Source organism: Orycteropus afer, unplaced genomic scaffold (genome assembly GCF_000298275.1).
Source record: "Orycteropus afer afer isolate SDZICR_OR568_19922 unplaced genomic scaffold, OryAfe1.0 scaffold00303, whole genome shotgun sequence".
Classification (NCBI taxonomy): domain Eukaryota; kingdom Metazoa; phylum Chordata; class Mammalia; order Tubulidentata; family Orycteropodidae; genus Orycteropus; species Orycteropus afer.
In genome coordinates this window covers 3,334,472-3,361,999 of record NW_006921890.1, presented here as the reverse complement: position 1 = coordinate 3,361,999, position 27,528 = coordinate 3,334,472, and the positions used below count along the sequence as shown (strand labels likewise).

At 45.9% G+C, this 27,528-nt stretch overlaps 1 protein-coding gene across 1 annotated transcript in view; it reads left to right on the top strand.

The window, feature by feature from the left end:
- SLC6A3 (solute carrier family 6 member 3) overlaps nt 1-27,528 on the top strand; it is a 64,435-nt gene that overhangs the window by 14,862 nt on the left and 22,045 nt on the right. Inside the window, exons 4-7 of the mRNA XM_007951622.1 lie at nt 13,039-13,177; nt 14,762-14,896; nt 17,320-17,423; nt 19,176-19,300. Of these exons, the coding sequence (XP_007949813.1) occupies nt 13,039-13,177; nt 14,762-14,896; nt 17,320-17,423; nt 19,176-19,300 (503 nt within the window). The remainder of the gene's footprint in view (nt 1-13,038; nt 13,178-14,761; nt 14,897-17,319; nt 17,424-19,175; nt 19,301-27,528) is intronic.

Here is a 27,528-nt window from a genome sequence, read left to right as displayed (position 1 = left end):
AAATGGATGTCAGAAGAGACTCTGAAACTTGCCCTTGAGTGAAGAGTAGCTAAAGCAAATGGAAGAAATGACAAGATAAAAGAGCTGACCGGAAGATTTCAATGAGCAGCTTGAGAAGACAAAGCAAATTATTGTAATGAAATGTGCAAAGACCCGGAGTCAGAAAACCAAAAGGGAAGAACAAGCTTGGCATTTCTCAAGCTGAGAGAATTGAGGAAAAAATTGAAGCCTTGAATTGCTATAGTGAAAGATTCTATGGGCAAAGTATTGAATGATACAGGAAGCATCAAAAGAAGATGGAAGGAATACACAGAGTCTCTGTACCAAAAAGACCTGGTTGATGTTCATCCATTTCAGGAGGTGGCATATGATCAAGAACCAATGGCACTGAGGGAAGAATTCAAAGCTGTACTGAAGGAATTGGTGAAGAACAAGGCTCCAGGAATTGACGGATTACCACTGAGATGTTTTAACAAATAGATGCCCACTGGAGGCACTCACTTAGCTATGCCAAGAGATTTGGAAGAGTTACCTAGCAAACTGATTGGAAGAAATCCATATTTGTACCCATTCCAAAGAAAAGTGATGCCACACAATGTGGAAATTATCTAATAATATCATTAATATCACATGCAAGTGAAATCTTGCTGAAGATAATTCAAAAATGGTTGCAGCAGTATATTGGCAGAGAACTTCCAGGAATGCAAGCTGGTTTCAGGAGAGTATGTGGAACAAGGGATATCATTGCTGATGTCACATGGATCTTGGCTGAAATCAAAGAATATCAGAAATATGTTTGTGTTTATTGACTATGCAAAAGCATTTGATTGTGTGGATCATAACAAGTTGTGGATAACATTGAGAAGAATGGGAATTCCAGAACACTTGATTGTACTCATGGGAACCCTGTACGTAGACCAGGAGGCTGTTGTTCAAACAGAATGAGGGGACACTGCATGGTTTAAACTCTAGAAGGGAGTGTGTTAGTGTTGTATCCTTTCACCATACTTTTTCAACTGTATGCTGAGCAAATAGTCTGAGCATCTGGAATATATGAATAAGAACATGGCTTGGTTCTACAGTTGACACCAATGGAAACAGCAGTCAGGACATCAGATGACATATAGCACTGGGCACGTCAGCTGCAAAGGACCCCTGTCAAGTGTTGAAGACGAAAGATGTCTTCTTGAGGACTAGGGTGCGCCTGACACAAGCCATGGTATTTTCAGTCACCTCATTGGCATGTGAGAGCTAGACAATGAATAAAGAAGACCAAAGAAGAATTGATGCTTTTGAGCTGTGGTGCTGATGAAGAATGCTGAAAGTACCATAGACTGCTGAAAGATCTAACAAATCTGTCCTGAAGGATGTGCAGCCAGAATGCTCCTGGGAGGCAAGAATGGCCAGACTTCGTCTCACCTACTTTGGTCATGTTGTCAGAAGGGACCATTCCCTGGAGAAGGATGTCATGCTTGGTAAGGTGGAGGGTCAACGAACGAGGGGAAGGCCCTCAATGAGATGGACTGACACAGTGGCTGCTGAAGGATAGCAAGGATCATGGAGCTGGCCAGGTCTGGGAGGTGTTTCGTTTTGCTGTGTGGGGGTCACTATGAGTGGGAGACGACTTGATGGCACCTAACAACAACAGTGGGAGAAAAGAGGAGCTCTGCTGGCACGGATGATGCTAACCAGAAGGTCAAACACACCAGCTGCTCCACGGAAGGAAGATGGGGCAATCTACTTCCGTAAAGATTTTCAGCCTCAGAAACGCAATGGGGGTCACTATGAGTCTGAATTAACTTGACGGCAGTGAGTGCGAGGGGAGAAAAATGAGATCCCATGGTGATGCAAATGTTTGTGCTAACAGAAAGGTTGGCAGTTCAAACCCACCCAGTGGTACTGCAAATGCAAAGCCTGGCAATCTGCTTCTGTAAAGATTACTGCCAAGGAAACCGTATGGAGAGTGCAGCTCTGCCACATGGGTTGCTATGAACTGACAACTCAACAACATACGACTATAACAACAACAACCGAAACACTGTCTTTGCCCTCTGCCTGCTCATCACGGGTTTAATTCTGCTCCTTAATGGGAATGAGGCCTGGGCTGTGTATTTGTCAGCCGTCAGGGGTTAGCACGTGGTCAGTGTGTGCTGCAAGAGAGAAGGAGGGATGGGGACCCTCCCTCCGTACAATGATGTGGAGATGGTAGAGATGCCAGAGGATGAAAAGTCTGTGACTTTCATAGTAATGGGCAGGGCTTTGTCCAGTTGCTGTTGTTGTTAATTCCCGTCTAGTCAGCTCCAACCCATGGTGACCTTGTGTATGTATGAAATTATATGTTTTCTGGTCCTGAGCCATCTTCATGATCAGTGGTACGGGTCTCGGTTATCTATCTTTGCTACAATAGAATTTCCACAAGGGAGTGCCCTTAACAAACAGAAATTTATTTTCGCACAGTTCAGGAGGGTAGAAGTCTGAATCCAAGGTGCCAGCTCTGAAGGAAAGAGTCAGTGTCCGCTCAACATCTGTGGGCCTGGCCTTCCTTGGATATCTCCATGTGTCTTGGCGTCAATCTTCCACTGGGTCTAGAAGTTCTTAGCAGGGGGACCCCAGGTCCAAAGGACACACTGTGCCCTGGCTCTTCTTTCTTGGTGGCAGCAGAAAAGGGTGGTAGTCCCTCTTCTCACTGCTCGCTCCTCTCTCTTTTTATCTCTTGTAAGATAAAAGGTGGGCCTTAAGTCAAGGCTTGAGTAAGGGTGTGAGTTGAGTAAGTCTGTGACCCAAGACATACCCCACACTGATCCTTCCTCATTAACATAGAGAGGTTAGGTTTTACCACACATCATAAAATGGAGGACAATTACACCAGACCACAGAATGGAGGACAACCACATAATACTGGGAGTCATGGCCTACCTAAGTTGACATATTTTGGGGGAGACCCAGTTCAATCCATAACAGTATATTTGAACTCATTTTTGTGGCTATTGTGCCAACCCATGTCTTTGGTTAATGAAGGTTATGATGAGATGGTTTACACTTCAGTTGGATTTAATTAATCTTACAAAAACAAAATGGTAACTAAATTTTTAAACTACTGTATCTTTTGTGATTTAAAAATGGGTTTCATTGAAATTCAGTGGATGGGAGAAGGTTATACACTATTTTTAAAACAAAAAATATGTCCGACCAGTCAAGTCTACTTGGTATTTCTCAGTCTGCAAAGAGTGAAATGGACCAGTGCCCCCATTCTTTAAATTGGGATGGTCCTATTGACATTCTTAGGTGCCACACTAGAACGGCAGTAGCTAGAGGACAAAGTTGGTAAGTTTAAGATAAATTCATGGATTAGGAATGACACAGTGAGTCATTAAACAGCACCAAAGCCCACATTAATCCATGCCAACACCTTACAGGTTATTTTCCTGAAGGTGGTAACCAGTTTCCCTGAAACAGGCTTTTGTGACTGTCAGAGGAGAGGACCAGCCCAGCCATGCCCTCAAGTCTGCAGGGAGTTTTCTGAAGCTAAACCCACTAAAGCAGATCATTGTAAGAGAATCACATGTTTCTGCATGGACATGCAGTTAGGCACGTCATTTCCACAATAAAATGTCATAAAGGCCAAGATAACAATAGTCGTTAAAATAATAAAGTTATATAACCCCTATAACATGAGCCTATAAAATTGTATCGTTGATCATACAAGGAACTCCAATTGCCTACACAATGTACAGTGTGAAATTATACCATCTCATAAATCTGGCAACTAAAGTGTCAGCTGAAATAGATCTTAAAGATCTTCATATGTGCATTTAAACAACAGGTCCTAGGTGAAACGTGGGCTCTGTTCAGTTCTCTGATTCTCACCCCTACCTCTGGATTCTGATTCCAAGAGATGGCTGAGCTGTCTGGGTTTCAGGCTGGACTTTCCCCCACACAGTACAAGTACTGTGTGTGTGAGTCTCCCCACATCTATTGCCAAGGTTCAATAAATCAGTGTTGAGTCAGTGTTGGTAAACAGAAAGATAGATTTACACCCCAGCTCCCAAGTGCCCCAGCAAGCCTTCCTGTCCTGCAGTGTCCTCAGAGGACCCACTGGAAGGAGCTGAAAGAAATGACATGGAGCAGCTCCGTTGATGTTGATGACTAAACTGCAGATTACGATCATTGCCATCAAGTTGATTCAGATGCATGGCCACCCTATAGGACAGGGTAGAACTGCCGTATAGGTTTCCAAGGCTGTAAATTTTTACAGATGCAGGCAGCCACATATTTCTCCTGCAGGGCAGCTGAGGGGTTCAAACTCAACCTTTTGATTAGCAACTGAGCACTTAGCCACTGCACCACCAGGGTTCCTTACCTAGAGATTAGATAAAATAGTGAAACCATTAGTAATTACTTTCATTTTCATTCACTGCTTCTCAGAGAAAAATAAAACCTTTTAGTATTATCCACAATTCACCCTTTTTAGGGAGTTCCACATTTCTTACTCAAAATTTTTATCATATCTTCCTGAAGGGAAAATTGAGAGTACCTATTTCACCATTAGTCCTTGTACTTGCCAACATTGTTCCAGCTTCCACCCCTAATGGGTGTGCAAATTGTAGGCTCAGGACAGAAACCAGAGGCTCTTGGCTATACCCTTTAGAGCTGTGAAATGATATTGTGAAGACACTTTACAAATATGAAGCCTGAACACAGCAGCATGGGAAGTGCATGTGGTATTTTAAACCTCAAAATAAGTCTATGTAACTGTAAACTGTTTAAAATTTCCCTCATTTCCCTGAATGCTTACTGAGATTATGTTCACCTACTTCCAAAGAGAAACATTTAAAGCTATGAATTTGCCTCTAAGCACTACATTAGCTTGTTGATGTCGTTGTCAGGTGTAGTTGAGTTGTTTCCAACTCATAGAGACCCCATGTACAACAGAATGAAACACTGCCTGGTCCTTCGCCATCCTCAGAATCCTTGCTATGCTTGAGCCCATCATTGCAGCCACTGTGTCAATGCGTCTTGTTGGGGATCTTCCCCTTTTTTCACTGACTTACCACTTAACAAACATGACATCCTTCTCCAGGGAATGGTCCCTTTTGACAACATGACCAAAGCAGGTGAGATGAACTCTGGCCATTCTTCTGAGGAACATTCCAGCTGTACTTTTTCTGGGACAGATTTGTTCGTTCTTCTGGCAGTACATGGTATTTTCAGTATTCTTTGCCAGCACCACAATTCAAAGGCATCAATTCTTCTTTGGTCTTCCTTATTCATTGGCCAACTTTCACATGCATATGAGGCAATTGAAAATACCATGGCTTGGGTTACATACACCTTAGTTTTCAAAGTGACGTCTTTGGTCTTTAACATTTTAAAGAGGTCTTCTACAGCAGATTTGCCCAGTGCAATACGTTGTCTGATTTCTTGACTGCTGCTTCCATGGGTGTTGATTGTGGACCAAAGTAAAATGAAATCGTTGACAACTTCAATCTTTTCTCCATTTATTGTGATGCTGCTTATTGGTCCAGGTGTGAGGTTTTTGTTTTCTTTATGTTGAGGTGCAAGCCATACTGCAGACTGTAGTCTTTGATTTTCATCAATAAGTGTCTCAAGTCATCCTCACCTTCAGCAAGCAAAGTTGCGTCTTTTGTGTACTACAGGTTGTTGATACACCTTCCTCCAATCCTGATGCCATGTTCTTCATTTAATCCAGCTTCTCTGATTATTTGCTCAGGCTACAGATTGAATAAATGTGGTGAAAGGATACAACCTTGATGCACACCCTTCCTTATATTAAACCGTGCAGTATCCCCTTGTTCTGTCTGACGACAGCCTCCTGTCTATGTACAGGTTCCTGAAGAGCACAAGAGCACCACTTGTCTGTCAGTTTGTCATGCTCTGGTGGCTTGCATGTTGCTGTGAGGCTGGAAGCCATGTTACTGGTATTTCAGATACCTGCAGGTAATCCATGCTGGACAGATTTCATTGGAGCTTCCCGACTAAGACAGGTGGGGAAGAAGGTGGGGGCCATCCATGTCTCAAGAAACTGGCCAATGAAAACCTTATGAACCAGCAGTGGAACACTATCTGATACATGACATTAGCTGCACCCCACAAATTTTGATATGTTATGTTTGCATTTGCATTTAATTCAAAATCATTCCTATTTCCCCTTGTGATTCTTACTTTGGTCCATGGGACATTTTTTAGAACATTGTTGTTTAATTTTGGAATATTTGGGATTTTCTAGACATTTTCTGTTGATATCTAATTTAATTTTGCTCTGGTGAGGTAATGTACTGGTACGACTTCAGTCTTTTGAAATATACTGAGTCTTGTTTGTGGACTAGCATATGGTCTTTCTTGGTTAATGCTCCATGAGCACTTAAAAAGAATGTGCATTCTGCTGCTGTTGGGTAGAGACTTGTATAAATGTCAGTTAGGTCATATTGGTTGATCATTTTGTTCAGTTCGCCTATATTCTTACTAGTTTTCTGTCTACTTGTTCTATCAATTACCGAGAGACAAGTATGAATATCTCCAACTGTAATTATCGATCTGTGACTGTCCATAGGAGCTCTGGTGGTGTAGTGCCTAAGGCATTTGACTGCTAACTAGAAGGCTGGTGTTTCAAACCCACCAGCTACTCCTTGGAAGGAAGATTGAGCAATCTACTTCTGTAGAGATACCACCTTGGAAACCCAAGGAGGGGTCACTATGAGTCAAATCGACTCCACAGCAGTGAGTTTGTTTTTTTTTTAATTATGGATCTATTTCTCTTCACTGTTTAATCAGTTTTTATTTGATGTATTTTGAAGGTCTCTTATGATGTGCATGCATGTTTATAATTTCAAGTCTTCTTGATAAATTGACCCCTTTATGATTATGAAATGTCCTTCTTTATACCTGGCAATCATCCTTGGTCTGAAATCTCCTTTATCAGATGTCAATATAGCCATCCCAACTTTCTTATGATTAGTGTTTGCATGGTCTATCTTTTCCATCCTTATATTTTTAACCTATGTATGTCATTGTTTCTAAAATAGGTTACTGGGAGACAGCATAGAGTTAGATCTTTTTTTTTTTTTTATCCAGTCTAACAAGCTCCATCTTTAATTAGCATTTATACCATTGCTAAGGAGCTCTGGTGGTGTAGTGCCTAAGGCATTTGACTGCTAACCAGAAGGCTGGTGATTCGAACCCACCAGCCACTCTGTGGAAGGAAGACTGGGCACTCTACTTCCGTAAAGATCACCACCTTGGAAACCCAGTGGAGATCACTATGACTCAGGATTGACTCGATGGCAGTGAGTTTGGTTTGGTTTTATACCATTGCTGTTTAATAATGATCAGTATGATTGGATTTAAGTCTTTTATCTGCTGATTGTTTTTGTCCCACCTCTTCCTTGTTTTCTGTTACCTTCTTTACTTCCTTCTTTTTGACAACTTGAGCAATGTTTAGGATTCCACTGTACCCACACTATTAGTTTATAAGCTATAGCTGTTTTATTTTTTTAGTGAATACTTTAGTTATACAATATATATATCTTTATCATAGTCTTCTTTCAGCTGACATTGTACCACTTCATTTATAATGTAATAACTTTACAATAATAGTCTGCCATTTGTTCCATCATGTTCTTTATACAATTGATGTCACAGATCTTGCTTTTATGTGTTATAAACTCTATAATACATCATTACTGTTTTTGCTTTAAACAGTCGATTACAATTTAAAGAAATTTAAAACTGAGGAAAGTGATGTCATGTCTACTTACATACTCACCATTTACGGTGCACTTCATTTCTTTATGTAGACCCACGTTTCCATTGGGTATCATTTTCCTTCCATCTTGAGAATGTCTTTTAACATTCCTTTGAGAGGAAAAAAAAAAAAGCCAAATGAGTTGCCATCAAGTCAGTCCTGACCCCTGACATGACGTGTGTATCGGTAGAACTGAGCTCCGGGATTTTCAAGGCTGTAGCTCTTTGGAAGCCTATCAGCTGGCTGTTCTTCCAGAGTGCTCTGGGTGAGCTGGACTCCATCCTTTCTGTTAGCAGTTGTGCACTTAACTATTGGCAGTCCCTCGTGCAGTGCAGGCCCACGGAATTCAAGAACTGAATTCTCTTTGCTTTTTTTTTTTCCCCTGATAAATCTGAATTTTGCCTTCATTTTTGAAAGTTTTTTTTTTTTTCTTTTTTTTGCTGGTGTGGAATTCTAGGTTGTCGTTTAGCTTTTTCAACACTCTAATCATGTTACTCTGTTATCTTCTGCCATGCCTAGTTTCTGAAGAGAAGACTATTGTCAGCTTTGTTGGTCTCTTTATAATATGCCTTTTTGTCCTTTTTTTGACTGCTTTTAAGATATTTCTCTTTATCATTGGTTTGGAAGAATCTGAGTATGATGAGTCTTAGTGTGGATTTCTTTGTGTTTATTCTACTTGGAATTTGTTGAGATTCTTGGGTCTATGGCTTTATACTTATCAGTAGATTTGGAAAAAATTTAGGGATTGTTTATCCAAATACTCTTTGTGTCTCCTCCTCTCTTCTCTCTTTGTGGGATTCCAATTACACGTATGTTAGCCAGCATATTAATATTGTCCTGGCAGTCTCAGCATTATATAAATGTGAATTAATTCTTGTTGGTTGATCGTGTTATTCAGGTCTTCTACATCTTTACTAAATTTCTGTTTACTTATGCTATCACTTAGTAAGAGAGAGGTGCTAAAATCTTCCACCATAATCATAGACTTGTATATTTCTCTTCACAGTTCTATCCATTTTTGTTTCATGTACTTTCAAACCCACAGGTCCAAGAAGTTCAACAAATCCCTAACAGAATAAATGCAGAGAACACCACACTAAATACAACAGGAGATTTTTAATTTCTTTTCAGTGTTTGTCCTTTCTGCATTTCATTTTGGATACTTTCTGTTGCTGTGTTCTTCAATTCATGAATCCTTAGTTCTGCTCTGTCAATCAGCTACTAATCCCATGTAGTAAATTTTTCATTTCAGGTATTATATTTTTGTCTCTAGAAGTTCCATTTTGTTCTTATTTTTCTTTTTTTTAACGTTCCATTTTTCTTCTTCTCATCATGTTTTCCTTTAAATACTTGAAAATAATTATAATGGCTGTTTTTACGTGCTTGTCTGTTAATTCTGTGATCTCGATATCATTTCTGGATCTCGTTTTATTGCTGATTTTTCTCCTTACGAGGTCTCATTTTCTTACTTCTTGTTCTGTCTAGTAATTTTTTTGTTAGATGCTGGACTTTGAGAGTTTCATATTGATGGGTGTTCAAATTCCATTGTCTGCCTTTAAAGATGTTAGATTTGCCTGGTGGGAAGTTAAGTTACTCATATCTATTTCCTCCTTTGAAACTTGTTCTTAGGCTTCCCAACAACAACAGGGTGACCTTTACTTCAGGAATAGGTTGTCCCCTCTGTTGAAGTGCGACCCTTCTAAAGTCTGAATTGCCCAAGTGATCAACAAATACCCTCCCCAGCTGGTGGGAACTCAGATGATTCACAGCCCATTTGACCTCTGGCAACCATTCAGCTCATAGCTCCCTGCTCATAGCTCCCTGCTCACTGTATTGCCTGACCTTGTGGAGTTTCATTCTATGACTAGAGTCTTAACCAATAGCTAGTTGCTTTTGAGTTGATTCCTACCCATGGAGAGCCATATGTGTCGGAGTAGAACTGTGCTCTGCAGAGTGTTCAGTAGCTGACTTTTCAGAAGTGGATGGCCAGCCTTCTCTTCCAAGGTGCCTCTGGGTGGACAGGAACCACTAGCCTTTTGGTTACTAGTCATGTGTGTTAATAGTTTGCACCACCCAGGGACTCTTAACTGAGATCTTAGAACTCAGCAAAGACTGAATGTATTCTTGTACAGATGTGCAGGATAGAAAGGAGAGATTCTTTCCAACATGTTGATGCTGTGGCTAATTGGTTGAGTAGGCACCAACTCATGGAGACCTTTGTATAAAGGAATACAATGTTGCCTGGTCCCCTACCATCTTACGATCATTGGGATGTTTGAGTGCATTGTGGCAGCTATTCTTCAGTCCATCCCAGTGAGGGCTTCCCTCATTTTTGCAGACCCTCTACTTTACCAAACATGATGTCCCTTTCTGGAGATTGGTCTTTCCTGATGATGAATCCAAAGAAAGCAAGTTGCAGTCTCACCAGCCTCACTTCCAAGGAATATTCTGGTTATAGTTGTTTAGAATGTGCCTTCAGACAGAAAGATGGGTCATCACTGAGCTCACCTTATTGCTATCTTTACTTGTCAGCACTGCATTGCATCCAGTTCAATGCCTGAAATCACTCGACTCATTTTTTGTTCTTTGTTCAGTTTCCTAGTTTGAGATGCCATTCCATCTTGGTCACAAGTAGAAGTCCTTTGACTGCCTTTCAATACCAGCATATTCCGTCCTGGTAGAGCAAGGGTTCTGCGCTTAGACTTTTGGATTCACATCCAAGTTCACCTACTTACTGACTCTGAATTTGAGTAGGTTAATTATTTTCTCATCTTGGTTTTTCATCTGCAAAACAGAGTAAGCTTGCTCTTTGGGGACTCAGTGTCTGGCACATGTCAAATCACCCACTATCATCCAGGCTGAAGAATCACAACCAAAACTTCATGTAGAGAAGGAATTCAACAAAACCTGAAGTGTTGTAAAGTTCTCAAGGCTGGTGGCCATCCCATCCCCTCACTTATTCCAAGATGGTCCTGATTTCAAGGATTCTGCTCTGTTGCCTTCAGACTATTTGTGCGCCCAGAAATTTCTGTACTTCAGCCCAAATTACCTTACCCAGATGCCCTTTCATTGTGGAAGGGGACAGAAAGTCCCACCAGGCCTGCTGTTAGGAAGGGTTGTGCCTCTTCTACTCCTCATGGCTTCCTGTCATTGGTGGTGTGCTGACCTCCTACGCTGTAGTTAGTCTACACAGTGATTCTCCTCCATGGCTTGACGGCACTCAGGAGTGTCCTTTCTCTAATTTCAAAGCAGGGTAGCAGTTTACTCCTGAGGAGGGAATCATGCCAGTACAGATGTGTGAAAATCAGTTAGGATGTAGATTAGTGTTGTAGAAGCAGCTTTATGAATAAATCTCCAAGTGTAGCAGTATACTTTCTTCCAAACCCCTTCCTCGCTCTGGATCTAGGAGGGCTGTGGGTAGCTGTGGGTCACATAGATTCCTCAGCTCAGATTTCCTCTTTCCCAGGCAAATTGGGGAACGATCATTTGGTGTCAGTTTCCGGTAACCTGTGTGTGTGTGTGCAGGTGGGGGCCCCTCAAGGCTGCGGAAGTGCAGCTGGATTGCACAGCTGGTCATCAGTAGTGGGCAAGTCCCGGCATTACACAGCTCCCTTTCAGCAGTGTGGTCCCAGGGGCTCTCCAGGTGCTTTCCCAAGGAGACTTTTCTCTCCTGGGGAAGAGCAATGCTAGGTCATAAGGCTTGACCGAGAGAGCCAGCACAATGGGGACGATTTGGGGCAGAGAGAGAGCCAGGTCTGAGGTGATGGAGGAAAGAAGAAGGTCTTGGGAACCCCCCTTGGTGCACCAGGGCTCTCAAGGAGGAGCCCCAGGTAGAGCAGGTGGGAGCACTGAACTGCTGAGGGGGTACCCCTGGCAGTGGCTTCCATCCAGCTCAGGCTCCTTTTCCTTAGACCTCACCCTGTGCATTCCAAGAGGGCCTCAAAGGCTCATTGCACTTACACACACAGCTCCTATTCTGTAAACAATGCAGAATGGCAGTGACAGTTGAAGTGGTTGCCAGTCTGCCCACATGGGAGCCCAGGCCTGCACTGCGGGGAGGCAGGAACACAGAACTGGGTGCTGTAAGTGCCTTGAGTCCCAAGGGCCTTCCCTGCTCAGAGCAGCTGACAGGTCTGGTGGTGATTCTGGGATTTGAAGATCCAAATGCCCTGTAGCATGGCACCCTGATGGTGGAAAGCTTGGGGCATCTCCAGCACTCTGCACTGGGTGGCAGCGTTACTTCTTCAGGGACCTCGGTTGGTCCACAGTAATAGTGAATCTGAGCAGTAATGAACCCTTTTATGATACGGTCCTTCCACTTTGCAATGGCAGAAGCATAGTGATTAGAGTCAGTTTGGGCTGAACGTCCAGGTGTGCATAGGTGAAAAACCACCTGCATGTTTCCAGTGCACAGTGGAAATGACAATAATCCCACGTTTCCTGTAGATTGTTGCAAGGATTTAATGAGATGTTGTTGTTAGGTGCCATCAAGTCAGCTCCAACTCATAATGACCGTACATGCAACAGAATTAATTACTTATGAGATAATGTATATAAAAGTACCCAAGATCAGCGCCCCATGCCCAGGGAATGTTCTGTCAGCTATTAGCTCCATTCCCTTTCTGCACTGTCTTATATTCTGCCCTTTGGGATACGTTACTTCAAAAAGACAGACAGGTGGAGGCCATGTGTGGTTCTTGACTGGACCTGGAACAAAGTCTCAGAGGCAAGTGTTATTCAAGGAGTCCTCTGCAAGCAGCAGGAGCAATGTGGGCCAAGCTGTGAGCTGCCACCCTCAGAAAGCAGCAAGGTGTCTGTGCGCCCTGCACTATCACTCAGAACCAGCCTTTACCCCTGCAAAGGGTACCTAGACCAGCCCAAGGACAGCAGCAGGTACACCCGTGTCAGCGAGCATCTTCCCTCTGGTTTCTATGGCACCTTTCATTCAAAGACCCAAAGTGCCTGTTCCCTTCTCCAATCCCAAGGAGCACAGGTGCCTGAAGGTGAGAGGCAAGAAGCTGAACTTCCTTGCAGAGCCTCCCATCATGCATATAGCCCATCTTCTCTGCTCAACTCGAGGGCTGGAGAAGTTAGAGGCTGGCCCATCAGACGTTTCTGGTGGGTGTCTCTGGTTTGGTTAGGATGAGTGCTTTCTGCTGAGTTGAGGGAGGGGAATCTCTTGGCAAGCTCAGCTCCTCAGTCCTAGTTCTAGGTGGGAGTATGGTTCCCCTCCAGAACCTCTGGTGATGTCCTGGCCCTCTGCCTGCTCTCCCCAGGCGCGGCGTGTTGCACCTTCACCAGAGCAACGGCATCGGTGACCTGGGCCCTCCCCGGTGGCAGCTCACAGCCTGCTTGGTACTGGTCATTGTGCTGCTCTACTTCAGCTTGTGGAAGGGAGTAAAGACTTCTGGGAAGGTGAGATGACTGGGCCTCTGCTTTTGGGAATCAATATATGGGCCATGGTTGGGTTGGGGAGTAGACACATAAGCTATAGTTGGGTCAGAGAGTGGAAAAATAGGCTGTGATTTTGTTGGGAAGTGGACACATGGTTTGTGGTTAGGTGAGGGGTAGATGGATGGTCTGTGGTTGGGTTGGAGAGTGGACACATGGGCCCTGATTGAGTCAGAAAGTGGACACATGGACTGTGATTGGGTTGAGGAGTGGATACCTGGGCTGTGATTATGTCAGGGAGTGGACACATGGGCCATGGCTGGATTGAGGAGTAGACACATGGGCTGTGGTTAGGGCAGGGCGTGGATGTATGGGCTTTGTTTAAGTTGGGAAGTGGACGTGTAGGCCATTGTTGGGTTTTGGACGGGACATATGGGTCATAGTTAAGTTAGGGAGTAGACATGTTGGCTGTGATAGGGTTGGCAAATTAATACATGGGCGATGGTTGGGTTGGGCTGTGGACATACAAGCCATGGTTCATTTAGGGAATGGACATGTGGTCCATGGTTGGGTTGGCGAGTGGACACACGTATCATAGTTGGTTTGGGGATGGGGCATGTGGTCAGTGGTTGGGTTGGGGAGAGGACTTAGACTCATGGGCTTTGTTGGTCTGGGAATTGGACATATGGACCGTGGTTGTGTTGGGAGAGTGGATGTGCAGGCTGTGCTTAGGTCAGGGACTAAATGCATGGTCCATGCTTTGGTAGCTGAGTGGGCACATGGGTTATAGTTGGTTTGGGGAGTGGAAATGTGGTCAATTGGGGTTGGACAGTGGACTTGGACTGGTGGGCTTGGTTGGCTTGGGGCGTAGACATATGGGCCATGGTTGAGTTGGGGAGGTGAATATGCAGGCTGTGCTTATGTCAGGGACTGAATACATGGTTCACGCTTTGGTTGGGGAGTAGACACCTGGAACATGTTTGGGTGAGAGAGTGAATTTGGAACCTGGTTGGTTTGGGCAGTGGACACATGGGTCATAGTTGGGGGAGGATCTCAAAGGGCAAGTGTCTACAGCAGAGTATCTGCTGCACTAAGACAAGCACAGCATGACTTACTTCTCACTGATGAAAATACATTTGTTGTATCTGGGCACAAGCAATTTTGACCAAAAAGTGTCCATCACTTGCAATAATAGTCCTGGTAGAGTACCAACATGTGGGAACATTTTCATAATGGCAGGTTCTTCCTCTCCTCCTCCTCCCCTTGCACTCCAAATCCACCTTTTTATGCTCAGTCGGGGTGCACAGTCATACAATCAGTGCACACGCATTGCTGTTTCACTCAGAAATTCAGCCACTGCCACCTGCTGGGGCAGACCCAATGCAGAACAGGGGTCTTCCTTTCTTGGCACGTCTTTCTTCCTTTTATTAATTTCCAGGAAAGATGCTTAAGATAGGAGGAACCACAAGGAACATTTGCTGAGCTGGAATCCTTGAAATGTTGTTGGGCTCCCTAATCAGAAGCCACCTCTCTCTTTAGTTACGAAGCATCCTGAGGGCCCTGCCACATGCGGGTGGTGCAGCCTGGTGATGCTGTCCTCTTCCCCAGGTCGTGTGGATCACAGCCACCATGCCGTACATGGTCCTCACTGCCCTGCTTCTGCGTGGGGTCACCCTTCCTGGAGCCATCGACGGCATCCGAGCATACCTGAGCGTTGACTTCTACCGGCTCTGCGAGGCTTCCGTGAGTGTGCTCCCTGCTCACGCTGTGTGGTCCAGGCAGATGCAGGGTGATGGGGCGCCCATGTGCCAGGGTGGGGAGAGCCCCAAGGAAGCTGCTTTGCAGGAGTTCCTCCCTCACCTAGCAAGTCAGCACATGCAGGGTGACCTGTGCACTGAACTGTTCAGGAAGGAGCCTGCATACCTAACCCTGGTTAGGAAGTGGAAGCCTGAGCAAATGGAGAATAAGGAACCAAGGGTCACCTACTCCCTGCCTCCAGCAAGGAAGGCTGTTGCCAATCAGAGCCATCTGAATTTTACCTTGACCTGCTTCCCCTCCACCCACCCACCTTCCTTGAGTGATGCTCTTGGGTTCGCTCTCGTCAGTACTAATGGATCTGCCCAGTCCGAGCCAGAGGGCATTCTGTGGCCACCTGGACAGTACCTATGAGCTTTGGTTGTCATGTGCATCATTGGAGCTAGGCTAAGATGTATAAAGCAGAGTCCCCTCCTCAGGAAACCTGAACCTCAATGTGCAACCCCCTTAATGCCCATGATGCAGTAAGAGAGTGATTTAAATCAGATTGTAACAAAAGCTAGGGCACTCTGGTGGTGCAATGGTTAAGGCATTTTGGCTGCTTGCCAAAAGGTTGGCGGTTTGAACTCAACAGCCACTCCATGGAAGAAAGATGAGGTTGTATGCTTCCATGAAGATTTATAGCCTTGGAAACCCAGTGGGGGTCGCTGAGTCGGAATTGACTCAATGGCAATGAGTTTTCTTCTTTCCTTTTTGTCTTTTGGTTTTTATAACAAAAATTAAGTCTATGGTTGGGTTATGAATTTCTTCAGAAAAGGTAGTAATTATTCCAGGGGAAAATATTTGGGGATGACCTCATTGAAGAGAGCAGGCTTGGCCGGCCCTGGGAGCTGAATTCAGCGGAGAGCCCAGGGGACCTGTGTCTGCAGAGCCAGAGCAGGACAAGCCATGGAGGCCGGCAGACCATCAGTGCTCTGGAGAGGTCAGGAAGGAGGCCAGGGGACATGCTCACAGGGGATGTGGTTGCAGGTGTGTCACAGACCCCAATGAGCCTTTTATACAGATCCAAGAGAACACTAACACAGTGATAAGCAAGAAGCCAGTGCATCAGCCAGAATAAAAACAGGCAGCTCCCAACATGAGGCAAAACAGACAGCAGTCCAAGTGAAAGGCTGCTCACCTAAGAGCTGAGAAGAGCAGAGTACAAGGAAGAGCCATCCTCCCAACTGTGAGACCAGCAGAGAAATAGAATAGAGGGTGTCAAAAATCGGACAGATGGTGATGGAGAGAGCTAGACAAACAGATAGATTGATAGATGATCGATAGGTATGGATAGATGATTAGTAGGTAGGTAAGTATGTAGATAAGGAAGCCTGGTGGCACAATGGTTAAGTGCTCAGCTTCTAACCAGAAGGTTGATGTTTAAAACCATCAAGTACCTTTGTGGGGAAAAGACTTGCTGACCTGCTCCTGTAAAGATTACAGCCTAGAAACCCTACGAGGCTGTTCTGTTCATCACATTTGTTCCCTGTAAATCAGAAATCAATTCAAGGCACCTAACAACACACAACAGGCAGGTAGGTGGATGGCAGGCAGATAAGTAGGTAGGTAGATGGAAGGTGGATAGATAGATGATGGATGGATGGGTGTGTGGGTGGATGGATAGATTCAAAGTGGTCAGGATGCCACGTGTACTGAGCTCAGCAACAGCGGTCCCCCTGTCATGGCTATGTTCCTGTGTATGTATTGCGCTACCTGTTGTTTTAAGTGCTGTGGGAAAAAGACAAGACAGACACTAGTGAGCATATGAATCAATACTTCAACATTAAATAGCATTTTAGTGAATTTACACTGTTGCAAGGGTTATGAGCCAGATCAACTCTTCAGCCCGTTTGTGGAGTAACTGTACGGACAGTCCAAGGGGAAATCAATGTGCAGGGGAAGCCACCTCTTGTTACCAGGCTTCTTCAGTCCAGTGGCACAGGAATGGCCACTCTCTGAGATGTCACTTATGACTGATCACACTGTTAATGCCATTTGCTTGTTGGTGATATTGAATTTAAGCCCATGCCATTTTCAAAAAGCAGAGCCCATGGAGGCACAATAGTGGTCCATAGAGCCCTTGGTGTCTTTACTGCAGACCGATCCTAGGAGCAAGGCTGTCGATGTGCAGACAGCTGTGGTGGGCACAATTACTGTGTGTACTTCATCTTTCATCTTTGGGTTGAATGTGCTCCCTGCAATTATCGCTAATAGCCTCCCTCACGCCCTCCTCTCTCCTTGTCTCTCTCTCTCCCTCTCTCCCTGTCTTGCTGACCCCCCATGCGTGTCTCCTCCTGTTCCCCTCCCCTGCCCCTGCCCTCTGTCTCTCTGTGATTACATCTCTCTCTTTCTCTCTGGCTCTGCTGCAGGTTTGGATCGATGCTGCCACCCAGATTTGCTTCTCTCTGGGTGTTGGGTTTGGGGTGCTGATCGCCTTCTCCAGTTACAATAAATTCACCAACAACTGCTACAGGTAAGCCCTGTCACAGCGTGAGAACCTCCACACGATGTTCAGGGGCACTGCAGCCCCATTACAGCCATGGCAGCCTCTGTACAATCAAGGGCGGCCTCACTCATATTGGGAGGCCCTGGGCTCACATCACTGCTGTGCGAGGCTCTCATGGTCAAGAGGCTTCACTGATGTTGGGGGAACCTGCGCTCTTGTCACTGCCGTGGGAGGCTCTGGACGATCAAGGGAGGATACCAAGGGAAGTTCACTGACATTGGGAAGTGACGTGCCCCTGGATGAAGAAAAGCCGGAAATAAACTGCTTGTGGAGGTACTAAGCCAAAATGCCTTTTTAGACAGTAATTAGATTGGTGAAGCTATAGGCAAAATTTTCTCCTCACCGTAAGGCTTACCACCTCCTCTGAGGAGTCCTCCCAGATTGATTGGCAACCAAGGGCTACAGTAAACCAGCATAGGCAGGGCCCTCTGCAAGGATTCCCCATCCCCTCCCTTCTATCCGCTACCAGGCCCCAGCTAGTCTCTCGTCTTCCTGAGGTCAGAGTCAGTCTCTACCCCAAAGCCTTCCCCCACAAAGAACCAGCCACCCCGAGTGTAGTTCACCTGCCTTTTAACTGTGTAGACCAGCACCCCTGAAGCCATGTGCAGAGGAGCCCAGGGGGCGCCTTCAAGCTCCAGGAAGCGGTCAGCCCTAATCGGGTACCTCCCTTCCTCAGGTAGCAGAGGGGCAGCCTCGGCCAGTACCCACCTGGCTTGGGATGACCTAGTGACCACAGCCTTGTGCTGGACCCAGATCCTGGTAAAAACAGAAACAGAATTTAATCTGGGGACCTGCTTTCTTTGACCTTTATGAGCTATGTTTGCTTTCTTTCACATCATGTGGGCAAAAGTGCAGTGAAAATAAAAAGAGTGTGTGTTCACTGGGCAGGCCAGACACGCAGCTCTGTGGGGCCCACAGTAGCGTCCTTGCTGGCCTGCACGTCCAGAGGCAGCGGCATCAGCCCCGTCTGTGCCCACTCTGATTCAAACTATGCAGCCCCATGGTGCCCCAGCAGGAGGCGCTGGTCTGCATAGACCCCAGCCCTCTCTGCCCTCCCTGGCTTTCCTCTGATCCTCTGAATTCTCACCACTCAGAGTGGGGTCCCCAGACCAGTAGCACCCCCACATCCCCAGGTTGTGGGAAGTGCAGAGCCTTGGGCCCCAGCAGCCCTGCCCAATCAGGATGTGCACTTTAACAAGGTCCCAGGGAGGTCCATGTGTCTGCAGTTGGCTGAGCCCTGTCCGGCCAGCCCTTCTTCACCAGAGAGCGCATGTGGGGTGTGTGTGGAGCATGGGTGGGGCCCATGGCAGCCTGGCAGGAAGCTCCGTGGCCATCTCCTCTGCCCACTCAGGGCCCTGTGGGCCTGGTGGGGACTGTCCCAGTTCTGCATTAAAAGTCATGCCCAGGAGCATTCCAGTCCTAGGCAAAACAGAACCATTGGTCACCCTGGACCTCTCAGTGCCACGGCTGGGGCTTCCCGGCTGGTTGCAGGATAGCAAAGCCTAGGAGCCTGGAGTGTGGGAGGGGCCCCTCCCGGGAGCAGCAAGGACAGCCTTTGTTCCCTGAATTGCAGGGCTGGTGCAGCTCCTCCTGGAAATGTAACCCCCCCCCAGGCCCTGCCCACCACCACCAGACACAGCAAATTAAGAATAATGACTTAGACATCATGCCGTTCCCTCGCCTTGTTCTCCGCCCAGGACAGCTTGTTTTGCTTTACAGAGACGCAATCATCACCACCTCGGTCAACTCCCTGACAAGCTTCTTCTCTGGCTTCGTCATCTTCTCCTTCCTGGGGTACATGGCACAAAAGCACAGTGTGCCCATCGGGGACGTGGCCAAGGACGGTGAGCGCCTACGTGTCAGTCCTCTACCCCTAGTGCCCTCCCCCTGCTCCTCGCTGCGGCCCTGCCTGCCCTCGGGCTTCCCTACAGGTGTTTCCCTTCAAAATGGGAGGGAGGTGCAAAGGAAATTAAAAACCAAAAACCCAAACCAGCTCCAACTCATGGCGACCCAATGTGGGCCAGGGTGGAACTGTGTTCCTCTGGGCTTCCAGCAGCTGGTTTTCAGGCAATGGATCACCAGCCTTTTCTTCTGAGGCATCTCTGGTGGATTGAACCTCCGACTCTTCAGTTAGCAGCCAAGTGCATTAACCACTCGCACCACCCAGGGACTACAAAGGGAGTTAAGTAGTGTTTGTAAGACATAGTGGTGGGTGCTACAGTAAAGCACTAGGATGCCAACCAACAGGTTAGAGGTTAGAGTCCACCCCGAGGTGCCTGGGAAGACAGGCCTGGCAATCTACTTCAGAAAAATTAGCCATTGAAAACCCTGTGGGGCACTGGCACCAGTGGGGTCACCAGGAGTTAGAATCCACTCACTAGCAACTTGCTATTTTTTTAAAGATAGAGTTGCTTGAACTATTGGCAACTGTAGCCAGACATGTTTGAGGTGCAGTCAACTAATGGTCTGAAGGATAGAATGTTGGAAGCAGCCAAGGTCACCTTCCCCAGCATCCTGCAGGCCCCTGTCCCCTTCACTATCCAATTTCTTGTAGCCAGTGGGAACCATTGAGCCCAACTCGGTTGATGCTATCACATTGCACCAGCACACTTGACCCCTATTCGTGCCTCCTTTCAGATGCTGTGTCAGGAGGCAGGGCAAGGGTCATAAGGGGCCATAGTCCTGGTCTCTGGAGTGGATGCTGCCACTCTGGGTCTTTTTTATGCCACATTGGGACAGTGGACATATGACTTCAGATGCCTGATGGCAGAACTGACCTGTCCAAGCAGTATATAACATTAGGCTCAGAAAGGAGGGGGTCTAAATTCAACAAATTTCACCAAAAAGAAGTTAGTTTGCTTTGATAATGAACAATAAATCTGTTCCAATTGATTCTGGAGACCATGAGGTATTTGGATGGGAGTTGGAGAATAAGGGGAGAAACCCCTGAAGTGTCAGGTGCATGGGGGCAATAGTGACCTGTGCCTCCCAACCTGCCGACCCACAGATGCTGACAGTATGTGTGCGCATGGGGAAGCCTGTGGCCCTGGGAGCAGGGAGGGGAGGTCATGTACATGGGCAGGTACAGGTAATACAGGTAGGAGGCCTCAGCCCCAGGAGAAAGTATGGCAGGCAAGACGAGCCAGCACCAGGGGACTGGGCAAGGGAGAGACCCAGGTTGCTGTGGCCCTCCTGGACATTGGGGGCATCTGCTAGCATGTAGGGTGGAAGGCCATGACGCAGGCAGCCTTAGGTTGGGTCTACCCCATGCCCCAGGGTTTCTCGGGCTTGCTGGGCCTCCTGGAAGCCCACAGTACCTTGCACCTGCCTTCTGGGTTATTCTGAGTGTGAGCAGTACAGAGAGCTGACACTCCCAGGGCTCAGGGATAGACGCTCACCTGGAATGAGAGCCTGGGCTTCCTCGGGGCATTGTTCTCCTCCTGGGCTGGGGACAGTTGCTGCTCTCCAACCCAGAAATTTCCATCCAGGGAATGGGTGTTCCCATTGCCCGGCCCTTTCCCAGGGCTTCTCTGTCCTCTTTGATCTAGCCGGGAGTCCAGGGAGTGGAACATGCAGAGCAATGGGCCTTGTCACCTGTGCCCTGAGCTGGGACTTTGCCTTGATTCTTAGAGAAACCCTGAGAGCTGAGACTTCTCAAGTAGGGAACAGAGGCTTGAGGACTGGACAGACCCCTCCAAAGCTGCAGCAAGAGAGCAGAGGGTTCGAGAGAAAGTTCAAGTGTGTGTGTTTTCCAGGTCCATATCCTTTCCTCTTGGGAAAAAAAAGAAATCCAATAAAGAGAGCATAATGCAAATACATTCTGAGCAATGAAATTTACTTACTGTTGCATTTATGCATTTTCACGTCCTTTTTGCCTTTTATTATGATAACTAATAATAGTCCGCAAAACTCCGATTAGCCCCTGACAGTAAAGCTTAGTGTCTTCTGTGCATTTCTGTGACAAGCAAAGTAAATGTCATTTATAACTCTAATTCTCAAGAAAACAGGCTGAAATGTTAACTCTGTATAGAAGACAAGGCAAGGATATTGACATTATGTTCAGCTAAGCTAATGAATATCTTTCCAGGTCCGTGGCTTATGGCATTTAGACTTTAGAGCATCTAAAACAAGCCCTGCCCCCACCCCCACCTTGGAAATTGGGCCTGTTTGATGGTAGCTTTGGGAATCAGGCAGAGAACGCTAGGAGACCTCTGTGCTTGGCTGATGCTATTAGCTGCGGCCGAGTCAGCCCCAACTCTCCCGGCGACACCATGCACGACGAACGCAGGCTGCTGTGGTCTACCTGGTTTACACTGGCTGGTTTTCACCAGTAGCTCACCAGCCCTTCCTTCCTAGTCTTTCGTAGTCTGGAAGCTCTGCTGAAGTCTGCTCAGCATTGCAGCAGCGTGTGAGTTTCCACTGACAGATGGGTGGTGGCTGGACATGCGGTGCATTGGCCAGGAATGGGACCTGGGTCACCCCATGGAAGGCGGGCATTGTCCCACAGAACCACCATTGTCCCCTTGGCTGACAAGAGGACCCTTTAGAAGACCTCTGGGAGTGGCTCCTGCTCTGGCTCTTGATCAGTTCTTTAAGAAGATCAGTAACATCCCATTCCACTGGGATGGTGCCAGACCTGGCCTGATGCAGATTGAGAGAATCGGAAAAATGATCTTATGTCTCTATAAGGCAAAATTTAGGAGCCCGTGCTAGTAAGTTAAGTATGCCTATCTTTCCAAATTAATCATGAAGAGGGTCAGAATCTTGTTTACTTTGGGGTCATTTGATTCCAAAGTTCCTTGGTTCTTGATTGAATCTGCAGGGTTGAATCCCACCTCCGCCTAAGTTCACACCCTTCCCGAGGCCTCCTTGCCTGAACGAGTTGGTCCCCAAAGGCACGATGGGGAGGATGCTCTTTGGCCTTCACTGGTGCCTGGAGCGCCCTCTGCTGATTGGGATAACTGCTTAGCAATTTTATCTTATATCTTGTCAGCCTCCACTTAACGCCCCTCTGGCTTCAGACACTGTATCAGTCAGGGTGGGAGTGTAATGGTGCAGTCACAGGCAGTCCCCCAAATCTGAGAAATGTCAAGTATATTTCTCTATAACCCAGCCTTGTCCACTCACACCCACACACGTGAAAGCTGTACTAGAGCACATGGGGGTGGTTCTGTGGCAGCTCTCATCCTCCATGTGGAAGACCTGGGTTCGGTTCCGGGCCAATGCACCTCAGTGGCAGTGGAGGCATGTGTGTTGCTTTGATGCCGAGCAGGTTTCCATGGAGCTTCTTGACCGAGATGGGTTAGGAAGACAGGCCTGGTGATCTGTTTCCCAAAGTCGAACAATGAAAACCTATGGGTCACTGTGGTCCGATCCACAGCTGATCATGCAGGTGCTGTAGGACCAGCAGCATTTTGTTCTGTTGTGCATAGGGTCACCATGAGTTGGGAGTCGACTTGACACTAAGAACAACAACAAAAAGGACATAGAACACTTGCATAGAAGGACATGTTACGATAGTGGATGATTTGACTTACCATGGTCAGTATTAAAGTTCTATTGAGTTGACCTACAAATTCATTATTATTGTAAGCTCTATCCCATTAAAATTTTGCAGGGATATTTATGACCAAATGCAACTACTTTGAAAGAATAATAGTCCACTTTAAAAAAAGTTTATTTCTTTCCTTGCAGCAAGCCCATTAATGATTGGTGGGTTGTTCTCCTCTTTGATGGAGTCCATCTCAGTGTGGGACTCCAGGACCCCCGCAGCAGGGGCAGTGATCTAAGTGGATCCCAAAGGCACCTGTTAAACAAGGTGACTCGACTCCTTCATGTCCCTGTCCACTGGCCAGAGGGCATCCGCAGCCACAGCTAAACTCAAAGTAGGGGGAGAAGGTCAGTTCTGTCATGTGCCTGGATGGCAGAGGCCAGGACTGTCTGAATAACCACAGATCCCTTCCCTGAATGCTATTAGGGCACAAGCTGTCCTCTCTGCTCCCAGGGTATCCTCGGCTTCCTACGTGGTGTCGGAAAGCTTAGCGTACCTATCAGTTTCTCCCACTAGACTCCACAGTACTTTTTTTGATAAACCAATATATCAATATTAGGATGTTCAATACTGTTCCCCATCATTTTATTAAATGTTTAAAGTCATACTATATTTTTTGCATATAATGCACCCACATGTATAATGCACAGAGCATACATGGGAAACTAACAACATGTGCAAAGAGGTCGCATGGTTTACAAAACAGTAATACACATGTGTTATTTGTATAAAAATAAATTGTATGCTCACTGGATTGTTTGACCCCATAAACACATGCTGAGGGTGGGACAGGCGGTCTGCACTGGGCCTTCGGACCCTCAAGGCTTGGAAGGAGGGGGTACAGCAGCTGCCCCACGCTCAGAGGCAGGGTGTGGAAGAGGGCCAAAGAAAGATCCCACACAGTGACACATCAAGGAGGGGCTTCAACTTTCTGAAGATTTTGCAGGAGTTGCTGCCACATTGTGTTACTGGATTTAATGTCACTGAGCTGGATACTGTGCTCTAGGCAGTGAGGTTCCTAACAACTAGCCTGGCCAAGATGCATGGTGGTGTGCCCACCGTCACTGTGCTCTGATAGGTGGGGATGGCAGGGGTTGTGCTTCTGCAGATGCATTGTCTCTGGCAACACCATGACACCCTAGAAAAATGATTTTACATGTCTTGGGGCTCCTTATGGTATTTTATGAGTTGAATCCAATCCAATAATAATAATACTTATTGGATACTTTAAAAAAAACAAAAAGGAAGATCTTTTGTTAATCTGTCTAGGAAAAAAACACATTGTCTTTAAGTCAATTTCAATTCATAGACCCTGGTGATTGGAATGCAAATGTTGGAAACCAAGAAGAAAGAATCATAGCCGGGAAATATGGCCTTGGTGACAGAAATGATGCCAGGGATTACATGGTAGAATTTTGCAAGACCAATGACTTATTCATCACAAATACCTTTCTTCAACTACAGAAATGGTAAGTATACACATGGACCTCACTGAATGGAATGCACGGGAATCAAATCAACTACTTCTATGGAAAGAGAAAATGGAAAAGTGCAATATCATCCATCAGAACAGACCATCAACTGCTCATATGTGAGTTCAAGGTGAAGCTGAAGAAAATTCAAACAAGTCCATGACAGCCAAAATGCAACCTTGACCATATCCCACCTGAATTTCTACACTATCTCAAGGACAGATTTGGTTCATTGAACACTAATGACCAAAAGCCAGATGAGTTGTGGGATGACATGAAAGACATCATACGGGAAGGAAAAAAAAAAAAAAAAAAAGACTCACTGCCATCAAGTTGATCCAACTCATTGTGACCCCTCTTTGGGTTTCCAAGGTGGTATCTCTATGGAAGTAGATTGTCCAATCTTCCTTCCAAGGAGTGACTGGTGAGTTTGAACAGCCAGCCTTCTGGTTTACAGTCAAATGTCTTAGACACTACGCCACCAGAGCTTTCCCGGGAAGAAAGCAAGAGGTTATTTAAAAGGCAGGAAAGACAAAATGGGTGTCAGAAGAGACTCTGAAACTTGTTCTTGAATATAGAGCCGCAAAAAAGATCAGAAGAAATGATGAAATGAAAGAGCTGAACAGTGGATTTCAAAGAACAGCTCAAGAGGACAAAGTATTATAATGAAATGTGCAACGACTGGAAAATGAAAATGGAAGAATATATGTGGCATTTCTCAAGCTGAAAGAACTGGGAAAAAAAAACAAGCTTTGAGTTGCAATATTGAAGGATTCTGTGGGCAAAAAAATGGAGCAACAGTGAAAACATCAAAAGAAGACGGAAGGAATTCACAAAGTTACTGTACCAAAAGGAATTGGTCGACATTCAGTCATTTCAGGAGCTAGCATAGGATGAAGAACCTATGATACTGAACCTGCACTGAAGGCACTGATGAAAAACAACACTCTAAGAATTGTTGTAACACACATTGAGATGTTTCAACAAGCAGGTGCAATGCTGGAGGCACTCACTCAGCTATGCCAAGAAATTTGGAAGACAGCTACCTGGCCAGCAGACTAGAAGAGATCCATATTTGTGCCAATTCAAAATAAAGGTGATCCAACAGAGTGTGGAAATTATCAAACAATATCATTAATATCACACACAAGTAAAATTTTGCTGAAAATAATTTTACAAATTTTGCAGAAGTACATAGACAGGGAACTTGCAGAAATTCAAGCTGGATTCAGAAGAGATCTGGAATGAGGATCTGATGTTAGATGGATATTGACTGACACAGACGATACCAGGAGGATGTTTACCTGTGTTTTATTGACTATGCAAAGGCATTTGACTGTGTGGATCATAACAAATTATGGCTAACCTTGCAAATAATGGGAATTTCAGAACACTTGATTGTGCTCATGAGGAACCTTTGCGTAGACAATGAGGCTGTCAATTGAACAGAACAAGGGGATACTGCATGGTTTAAAATCAGGAAGAGTGTATGTCAGAGTTGTATCCAATCACCATACTTTTTCAATCTGTGTGTTGAGCACATAATCTGAGAAGCTGGAGTATATGAAGAAGAATGCAGCATCTGGAGTGGAGGATGACTCCTTAACAACTTGTGATATACCGAGGACACAATCTTGCCTGCTGAATGTGAAGAAGACTTGAAGCACTTACTGATGAAACCAAAGACTACAGCCTTCAGTATAGATTACACTTCAACATAAAGAAAACAAAGATCCCCACAACTGGACCAATAAGCAACATCATGATAAACGGAGAAAAGATTGAAGTTGTCAAGGATTTCATTTTACTTGGATCCACAATCAACACCCTTGGAAGCAGCAGGCAAGAAATTAGATGTTACATTGCACTGGGCAAATCTACTGCAAAGACCTCTTAAGATGTTAAAGACCAGAGATGTCACGTGCAAGACTAAGGTGCACTTGACCCAAGCCATGGTATTTCAGTCACCTTACATGCATTTCAGACTGGACAATGAATATGGAAGACCAAAGAAGAATGGAAGCCTTTGAATTATGGTGCTGGTGAAAATATTAAATATATCATGGACTACCAGAAGAACAAAAAAATCTGTCTTGGGAGAAGTACAGCCAGAATGCTCCTTAGAAATGAGGATGGTGAAACTTCAACTCACTTTGGATGTGTTATCAGGAGTGACAGGTCGCCTGACAAGGACAACATGCTTGGTGAAGTAAAGGGTAAGTGAAAAAGACCCTCAATGAGGTAGATTGACATGGTGGCTGCAACAAGGGGCTCAAGCCTAGCAACAATTGTGAGAATGGTGCAGGACCAGGCAGTGTTTTGTTCTATTGTACATGGAGTCACTAAATCAGATCTGACTAGATGGCACCTAACAACAAATCTGCCAAGTGCCCAGGATGAGCCACAGCTGCTAGTAAGCCTTTCAGTGGGCTCTGTCACCCCAAATCCTGGAGTCTCACCAGTGAGCTTCCCACAATGCCCTGTACATGATTCCCAGGGTTGGTCCCACTCTGCCACCACACATCCCTGCCGGCTCAGCCCTTCCATCACACCCCTGCTGGCCCTGCCCTTCCCCTCCACCCCTGCTGGCCTACCCCTTCCACACACCCTTGCTGGCCCACCTTTCCTCCTCACATCCCTGCTGGCCCTGTCCTGCCACGCCCCACCCCCTGCTGGAAAGGTGCAGTATCACAGGAACTAGAGGTACAGCAGGACAGAGTACCTTGTCAGCCTGAAGGCCAATTTGTTCCTTCACCAGAAATTGTCTTAGAAACTCACCAGAGGTGATCAGAGGGTTCATGCATGAACAGTAGTGAACGCTGCTTATAAATGATGCCCTGGAACGCAGCCATTTAATTACTGTTGGTATTGGGTGCTGTCTAGTTGATTTCAACTCATGGGGACCCCACGTACAGAGTGGCACTGACCACAGGGTTGCCTAGGCTGGGAGTAGTTCACAAGGCCTTTCTCTCATGATGCCTCTGTGTGGGTTTGAACCACCAGCCTTTTGGTTAGCAGCCAAATGGTTAACCATTGCACTACATAGAGT